This window comes from Vollenhovia emeryi, unplaced genomic scaffold (assembly GCF_000949405.1).
Source record: "Vollenhovia emeryi isolate VEMERY1.0 unplaced genomic scaffold, V.emery_V1.0 DF939123.1, whole genome shotgun sequence".
Classification (NCBI taxonomy): domain Eukaryota; kingdom Metazoa; phylum Arthropoda; class Insecta; order Hymenoptera; family Formicidae; genus Vollenhovia; species Vollenhovia emeryi.
This window is the reverse complement of record NW_011967243.1, coordinates 1,982,861-1,991,730: the sequence shown is the minus strand read 5'-3', so window position 1 is coordinate 1,991,730 and position 8,870 is coordinate 1,982,861. Positions and strand designations below refer to the sequence as shown.

The 8,870-nt window shown below is 51.2% G+C and overlaps 1 protein-coding gene across 1 annotated transcript; it reads right to left on the bottom strand.

Moving 5' to 3' along the window:
- Nucleotides 1–2,000: 2,000 nt before the first annotated feature.
- On the bottom strand, nt 2,001–8,246 carry LOC105569664 (glycosylated lysosomal membrane protein A-like). Its single transcript, XM_012026302.1, has 6 exons — nt 8,048–8,246; nt 5,513–5,770; nt 3,701–3,901; nt 3,279–3,509; nt 2,738–3,030; nt 2,001–2,626 (listed from the first exon to the last, which is right to left on the bottom strand). The coding sequence occupies exons 1-6, from the start codon at nt 8,120–8,122 to the stop codon at nt 2,455–2,457; spliced, it is 1,230 nt and encodes a 409-aa protein (XP_011881692.1). The 5' UTR covers nt 8,123–8,246; the 3' UTR covers nt 2,001–2,454.
- Between the last annotated feature and the right edge of the window lie 624 nt (nt 8,247–8,870).

Below are 8,870 nucleotides of genomic sequence, written 5' to 3'. Positions count from 1 at the left end.
TCGGTGCCTCGGTTGCCTCGTCATTTCGTCTCGCGTCCGTCCTACGGTCTAAGCCGCCCGCGCGCCGCAACGAAAATTGATCGCGTTGCGCGCGACGGTCCCTTCCTCGGGGGACAGGCCCGTCGACGCGTCCGTGTCCGGCCGCCGCGTCGCCCGTGTTGACGCGGGGCTACTCTCCTTAAACACACCGGGGTCCGTTCACGTAGGTCCGCTACCACTTCTCTCGCGCTGCGCCACCCTTAGCTGCTCCAAGCGCGCTGGGTCCGCGCGCGGCGGCTCTTTCTTTTCCACTCCCTTTGTTCTTCACCCGCGACTCTCACCGCCGCACGTTCGTGCGCGCCCACACACACACGCGCACACCCGCGGGACGGCCACACACACAAAGACAGCGCGCGCGCACCCTCTCCACGCGTGCGCGCGCGCGCACGCGCGTGCATACGCTCACGGACACGCGCTAACACACACACACACACACACACGACGTCGGACGCTGCCAAACGCACGCGCGCGCGCGCGCCAACGATCGTTCTCTTTATCCCTCTCGTTTCAACCCTCCCTCAGCGGCCGCGTTCCTTCTCTCGCTCAGCTATGTCCTCCTTCGCCACCTCCACCACCAGCACCACCTACCACCGCTCACTCTCGCCCACTCTTTCCTCCCCTTCTATTTTTCTCCGTCTCTCTCTTGTGACCCTCCTTCACCCTCTCCCTCGCACCGTCCCTGCACCTTCTCGGCGCGCGCTGCGTCCGATCCGCTGGACGTCTCACCCTCGGAGCAACGCGGCCGGCACGTAGGGTCGCTTTCTTTCTCTCTCTCTGGTAACGCCAAGCCCCGAGGCCTTCGTTCCCCGCGCGCGAGTCCCTCACGTCGTCGGCACTCTCGGCGAGTTCACCCCCCGAGCTCTCGCGCGTACCACGTACCCCTTGGGTTCCTTCTCGCGCGTTCTCTCTTCGTGCGCTACTTGGTGCCGCGAAAGCGACTCTCCTCGGTGCCGACTGTGCCGCGATCAGCCTCGAGCCGACGCGAACCGCTACTGCATCGCCACGCGCCAGTCCCTCGCGCAGCGGACTCCGCGGAAACTAGTCACGGGGCACCCCGCTCCACGCCCGCTATACCTCATTCGCGATCTGCTACGCGAACCAACCGACCGACCAACCCCCCGCTACTCCGTCGACCACCCTGCGCCCTGCAGAGCCGCGATTCCGCGCCGTGACCGACGGCGCGACGATCCTCGACCCTCGAGGACGATCCTGGCGGGATCGAGTTTTGCGACCACCGCGCGACCGGCGAGCGGAATCGTCTCGAGGGTGCGAGTGGTCTCTTTCCTTTCCTCCCGCGAGCCTGCCCGCGGCGTAGCGACGGTACCGCCGAGACGGCACGGGGCGAGATCAATGCTCCGTTCAGGGCTCCGTAAGTGCTTGCGTGGTGCGCCTCCACGTAGCACGGGGTGGATCAATGAAAACGTACCCCTCCAGCGCGGCGTCGTCGTCGACGTAGCCCCGCGCGCCTCCCCTCGCCGCGCCGCGCCACGACGGAGGGAATCGCGGTGCCCTACCGCGCCACTCTCACTACCGCCGCCTGAAAACGTTCACCCGCACCCTCTACGGCCATACCCGCGAGCCTCGGTAAGCTCGCCCGCGAGGTTCGTCGCCGCGTTGCGGACGCCGACGTCTCCGTCGGCCCGGCGCAGTTCTCACTCGCGATCCAACGGTTCTCCCGCCTCGCCCTTGAGCCTCTTCTTCATTTTGCGGGGAAAATATTAAAGGGACTGCGCTTAGATACGTTGACAGATGAAAGTTTAATGAGAAGAGCGAGAGGATGACGGAGAGATGAATTAAAAGCTGAGACGTGAATGAAGATGAATGCTTGCAGTCTCCGTATATTTGCGAAAAATATAGCACTATGTGAAATACACAGGAAATATAGCGAGATATGTCTCGTCATAGTGTACTTGGTACTTAAATATTAAACGGGAACGAATAACGTCATAAAGAAAAGTATATAAAATGTCGTACTAACTTATCGTATATTTCGTAAATCGTGCATACAATCGGCGTTCAATTATAAATTGCCTAGAAAAGTTCAATCATTCGTTGTAACAAATTAACGTGCCGTTCTCTCATAGCGCATAGCGCAAAAGAAACGTTATTGCTTTTATCCTCTTTATCGAGCGTCAACGAACAACGCGTTCTCGTAAAATATCGAAACGAAGAACCAGAGGGCTACGCTAGAATCTCGACAAGAGCTAGATACGTTATGAGAGAACGAATTATCACTCACGCTTATCACACTGATATATCAGATCCGAGCTAATGATTCGTGTAAAAATATATATATGTATGTGTTGTATAAATATAGGAATATCTCTTTGTGAAGAATAGGTTGTGTAGTAGCGATGCACCTAAACGTACACGCGACATACGAAGAAACCACATGGCACACGAGCGGCGAGTGCTTCACCGGCTTAAATATACGTTGCCATGCCGTTTCGGCATTTTGCGAATGCAAAGATACAGGCCGGTGATGACCATAATGAGCAAAGGAAGGCCAAGGCCGATCGAAATAATCATAATGACTAGAGAAGAGAACCTCTCCTCGGGTGGTGTGCCGTATCCGATCACGAAAGTCCTGCAAAGCGAGACATCTCGTTAATTGAAGCAGCCAGGGAAATTTGACTTGTGACTCGCCGTGGAATTTTCTAAGTAAGAATTGACAACAGTTTCGTAACCGACGACTCACCACGTCAGGTAACTCGTCTTCTTGTAAAAACCGTCTCCTCTCGAGCCCAGGGAAACCGTCAGCTTCTGCAGCAAAAGATCGTCCGCGGCTTCGCCGTAGTAACAGTAGAGCATCGAATTTTTAATGGCGCTCGAATGATTGAACACTTGTTTTGGTGGATACTGGACTGTCCCCGTGGAACTGGTTACGTCGCGCGACGCGGTATCGTACGACACCGGCCGCCATTGTAAATACGACCCGGCGTTCAGCGCGCCGTCCAGTTCCCTGTAGGGTGGCGTTCTAACTTCGACAACCTGAAGAAAAAGAAAAGCACATGATAATACTTTCAATTAAAATACACGCGAAAGCAGCGAGACGGAGAGAATTTTCTCTTAAAATTTATCCTGAAGATTGTATGATCGTGGGACACGGCATTTTATGAGTATTTAGGTAAAATTTCACAAAACCCTCATAAAGTTCTTCAAGATGCCACGCTGTTCCACGATGGCGTGATTTTCAGAGAAAATTCTCTCCGCGTGCAATAAATGTACGCGATCGTTACCTCGAATATACCCGGGGTATGCTCGTCGTCGAGGCTCTTTTTCGGATCAACGAACATCGGTACCTCGGGATCGCCACCGCCAACCGCGAGCAGCTCGATAGCGAATCTGCTGTTGGAAAAGGTTCCGTTGGTCTGGATGTGGTCGAGGATGATGTCCACTTGCGTGGAGTTTTCGGTGTGCAACATGTGCGGCAACGTGTCCGAATGGTCGACGGTGCAGAATCCTCGGAGCTGGCGAGCGAAAGAGAGAGAGAGATGTTTAAGTGTACTACGTACAAACGTGGTACAAAGAAGCCATGTGTACATATGTTCAGGCTCAAGCTGAAGCTGGCGCTCGCTTGACCGAGCTGGTGAGATTACATTCGCATGCGTCGCTACGTACTACCGAAATACTTGTTCTTCAATGCTGCAGAAGACTTTACCGAAAGCTTTATACTCCCGTATCTGCTGATATCCTTAGCTGTATCGTGATAAGAGTTACCCTCCATATCCAGGTAGACGAACTCGCTCTTTTGCGATAGGGAAAGGCGCCGCCAGGTGAAATACTCGGGACGCAATACGTTATTAATGACGTCGGCAGTGTCAATCAGTGCCGTGTCATTTACGTCGTTGAATTCGATAATCTGTAACACGCAACGCACACGGTTATTATTCAACGCAAACGCTGGCAAGTCGTAACAGATGACGAAATTGGGTCACCCGACGATGAGCGATTCAACCTACGTAAATACAATTCGCGATTTCTCCCGCGTATAATTGCACATTAGCGCGCAATAAGACTGACTTAAACCGCAACGCGTCGACGTCGACGTGACGCGCCCGAAATTCCCGCGGGCGAAATCCGCTCGCCCGTTGCCGCGGGCAATTCCATAGCTTTGCACGCGACCATTAATTCGGCCGAACAAGACGAACCAGCCGTCAATTGCGCGCTTTACAAAGGATTAGTTCCGCGAGTGTCGTGCAGCGTTCGTCGAGTGAGAATCTTAGAATGTCCCGACGACACGAGGTGTCGCAAATGGAGATTTGTGTAAACATTTGTGTTACTTTGCCACGTCGAGACACACTTGAACGTGGCGAAACCGTAAAGGCATATGTCCACGACGTCCTCGAACTTGGCCCAAGTTGTACAACACTTTCGAGAAATGTGCTTTTATGGAATAGCTGCAGGTTGATTGGCTACACATTTCTCGGAACTAGAACGTGGACCAAGTTCCAGCATCGTGGACGCCAGGCCTTTAACGGAGATACGTGCGCATTCTCATCTCGGGGAGAAGAGAGGCTCGAACACTCGGCTTGAAGAGAGGCTCTGCGAGAAATGAAGACATTGTGGAGTGCGAAGGTTTAATTAAGAAACCGCGGATGTATCCTCCACGCTCGGCAGGGGAATTGCGACGAGTGGATTCGTGCCGGCTCACTCGGGTTTACGTCCACGTTTGGCGGCGGTAAATTGGAGCAATGAGTAATCATCGGTGTAATGCGGGTTTTTAAGCATTTTTTAACACGCTATACTTTCATATTTCTCTATAGGCGTGTATCTACATGTGTCGTTGCACTTTTGTCAAATTCTATTCACGCGTCCCCCGGCAAAATCTCATTAACATCCAGCGCTCGTTTCCGCATACATTTCGCCGCTCGTCTATATAAAATTCGTCTAACGCGGATTTGCATAAATATCCATTGTTATATTTGGCGCAATTTGTTGATATCACTACTCTCGTAGGGAAGATAAACATATTTTTTTAACAAAATATTTCCAACTAATTAAATCGTACAGTTCTTGCTCGGTTCGCACGCTTGTACTTGGCGTCTTTTTGTTACCTTTTTAAAAAAGGTAATTCTTTTTTAGTTCGTCTAACGCGAAGCTTGGAAAGATCAATTGACATAATTCGCAACCTTGAGACTTGGCAGCGAAAAGTGATTTTCACAACCTTAATCGCCTCTCGATATACACGGGGAGAATTTTCTCTTAAAATGACTCCTGAAAATCATGTAGTCATAGGACAGCACGGCACTGCGAAGAGTTTTATGAGAGTTTTTCAAATTTGACTAGTAAAGTGTGTGGCAAAATTTCAGAAAACTCTCATGAAGTTCCTCAAAATGCCCCCCGCGATTTTGAGGGTAAATTTTCCGAGGAAACCCGTGTACGCAGCTCACCCCGCCGAAACGAGGCAGATTTCGCCGACTATCCGTTAAACGAACTCGTAGCCGTTGAAAGGGCCCTCGGGAGAGTTTACCTTGTTTATTATCACCCCGAAAGAGTAGGCGGGCCTCTCCGAGAAACTGAGCGAGTTCTCCCGTCTGGCGAGATAATCGGGCCAACTGATGTTGAGCCAGGCGGAAGGCGTCGTGAGCGCCAGCAGCACGGACGGGGTGCCGACGAAGTCCCACAGGTAGTGCAAGGTGTCGTTGGCGCCGTCGGCCCTCAGGTAGATCGCCGTCACGTTTCGCACGCGGCACGGCTCCTCGCAGCCCGGGTTCACCCACGAGCGCAGCTAAGGCATAGGATAGAGCGGGCGTTTATACGCAGCGTTACGCGCGGAGATTAAACGACGTCGTATTAACGGACGGATGGCCTAGATCAGTGCCGGATCGCGCGGCCTTGCCGTTCCTACGAGTCTCCCCCGTCGAGATTATTATCGCGCACGAAACGGCGTTGCACCGTTACGCTGACGCGCTATCTGCGAGCCGTCGTGCGACGAAAGCTACGCGCGTTTCCCCCCTCGTCGCCCCTTTTCATTCGCGAAACCCGCGCAAGAGAGAGAGAGAGAGTTACGCGCAATACGCTCGGCCGTTCTGTCGTAGTGTTTTCTCCGCGAGCACGGGGGGGAGATCCGGCGTTCTCGCGTACGCTAAGATAATCACGCATTTTGCGCCTTTCAATGTATTCACGAATCATATTTCTGACGCACCGACAACGAAATACAAGGTAGAGAACGAGGTGTAAACCCGCAGGTGGGGCATTGTGGTGCACACAGGGGTTCGATTACGAATCTTTTCCTCTAGCTCGTGAAAGGTGAAATGTTTCATTGAAGAACTCAGTAGTTTCGATAATAAATTTCGTTTATTAGTTTTATACGCTTAAAACGGATGGTTTTGGAAATCTAGTTTCGTATGTATTAAATTTATTTTAATTTTTATGATTTTCTTTTGTTATTATTTAATATAATATATATATATATATAGAGAGGAAATCTACATTAGCCTATTATGAGATGGGCGTTGAATATGAAATAGAGTTTCTGCTAAATAAATAGGCATCGTCTGTTGGTTCCACCATGAATTTATTACGTTGGAGTAAAATCTGCTTCATGGAAAATAGATTGCTAGATCGTGTAATCGCTGCGAGAAAAGATTTGCGATTGAATTTGGGTGTTGAAAACCTACTATCTTATATTAAAATCTTATCTCGTAACAGAGGACTTTGCTGTATATACTTTTTTTAAATTGATGTGAGAGGAGAAAGTGACAAAAACCAGGTAAAAATAATCAATGAAACATTTCACTTTTCACGAGTTCACGCTAGAGGAAAAGATTCACGATCGAATCCCGGATTTCGGGCGTTGCTGGGGGTATTTTTTGGGCATTAGTGGGTGCTATTTGGTCCTGGTGGAGCATTATAAGGAATCTGAAAAGATAAAACGAGATAAAGTTCCCCTGGGCATCGGTAGACATTGGCGTACGTGATATTTTTTTTTCGGTCAGCGGTGCAGCCCTCGGTATAGAAGTGAACGCGGCGGATTTGTTCGTTCCACTTTCTAAGGCGTTTTTATCTGCACAGCTGGCTTTTACACTTGTTTACTAATTCACGCCCGGGATCGATCGCTGCGGTTCATTGCGAATTTAAAACGAATTAAAACTAGGCCTGTACGCAAAGCACGATCGCGCATATCGAATACATTCCTCCGAGCGCCTTAAAACATTAATGGTAATTTGACGCACGCTGTTGTTTACAATTGACAAACTCGCTCCTCCAGCGTCGCGGTACACGTCGATAAGATAATTATCGGGCGTACGCAATCCTTTGATGAGAAACTACACCCGGGAGGATAAAAATTAAGCGCAAAGCGAAGAGCAAGGCGGTCCGTCGTTAATTTACTTGTTACGCCAACTTTTTCCAGCCGTTACCATACTAGTTTATTGCTCGACTATCGAGCCTCCGGACTAACTAACTAACGCGTCGAGGCGTCACGCTGACGCAACCGAAACGTAAGAGCCAACAACGAGTGGAAAGAAAACATCGCGCCGCTCCACATTCGCGCGCGATTATATCATCCCTCGCGCCCCTCGCGGGGCGATTCGATTCGTGCGCGCCGATCGCGCGACTCCACGATCGACCGTGCCCTTCGATCGCGAGCAATCTAGGCCGCACTTATCCGATCAGCCGTCAGTGCGCGAGAGCGTGCGGCCAATTTACCAATAGATCCACCTGTCCGGCGATAAAAGAAACGTCGCAACGAGTCGCCGCCGCCGCGCTCGGAGGCGGAAAGGGTTACGAAAGGGGCAGAGGGAGAGAGGGGGGGGGAGAGCAACCTCGTGGACGCAACACGCCCCCCTGAACATCGGCGGTCGGCGGATCCCTTTGTCCGGGACTCGCGTGTAACGCGTCGCCCGATGGTTCAAAGTCAACGCGCGATGAATCACGCGCACGCGATCCGTCCGTCTCTACGACGACGCGGACGACGCGCGGCCGATCAGCCGCGATCGCGGGCAGGCAGCCTCTCCGGCGTACCGGACTCGGGAGGCCGTGCTGCCGCTGTTTGTGTACTCACTTTGCGCCGCGCGACAGGGTCCGAGTCCGCCAGTGCGACGACGAGCAGCAGACAGAACGTCGTGGCGCTGGCCATGCCTGCCGTCGCATAAGACAACGGCGACGATACACGCGAAACGTCCTCGTAACTTTGCGCTTGTCAACACTGAACGCCGTTCGCGACACACTGACAGCAACGCGATCGCGTGGGAACACGCGGCTCCACGGCGGGCGAGCGGGTGGCCAGCGCCGTCGCGGCAGCGAGGGGAATCGTACGCCGAGGGTAATCGCTCGACCGGTATGTCTGCCGTGTCGGTACAGCGACTGGTCGCGACACTTTGTACAATACAAGCGGATTGTTATAAATTAAGGTGGCTCCCGCGTACCCCGACGGAAATAATTCTACAAAATTGTACAAGGGAATTAAACACAACCGCCGGAGTCTAAGAAATTCTACGTAAATTAAAAAAGTGTTACGAAAATCAACATAAAAATGCTAGAATGCTAAAATGCTGCAACACTTTTGTTAATTTTTGTAATACTCTACTTTTTACAAAAGTGTTTTATCTCAATAAAGAATGGCCCGCAGGGTCGTTTTCATACCTGGTAAAATTCTTGCGCGTAAAAACTGTAAAGGGGTTTTAGATTAGGTTAAATTGGATGCACTTCAGTTGCAATTCATTTATTAATTAACTGTACAGTGATATAAAAGATACGCGATACTGATAATGCAGAAGCACCATACGTATAATTATCCGCGCTGATCTAATCTGTGAATTTCTCGTGACGAAAAATGGCGTCCTCACTAAACGATAGTGACTAAAAATAAAATCTCAAACAAAACA

Coding starts and splice junctions, on each gene's coding strand:
- LOC105569664 (XM_012026302.1), bottom strand. CDS start 8,122: ATGGCCAGCGCCACGACGTTCTGTCTGCTGCTCGTCGTCGCACTGGCG. Junction 3,510..3,700: donor ACGGGAGTATAAAGCTTTCG/GTAAAGTCTTCT, acceptor TTCGCTCGCCAG/CTCCGAGGATTCTGCACCGT. Junction 3,031..3,278: donor ATACCCCGGGTATATTCGAG/GTAACGATCGCG, acceptor CTTTTTCTTCAG/GTTGTCGAAGTTAGAACGCC.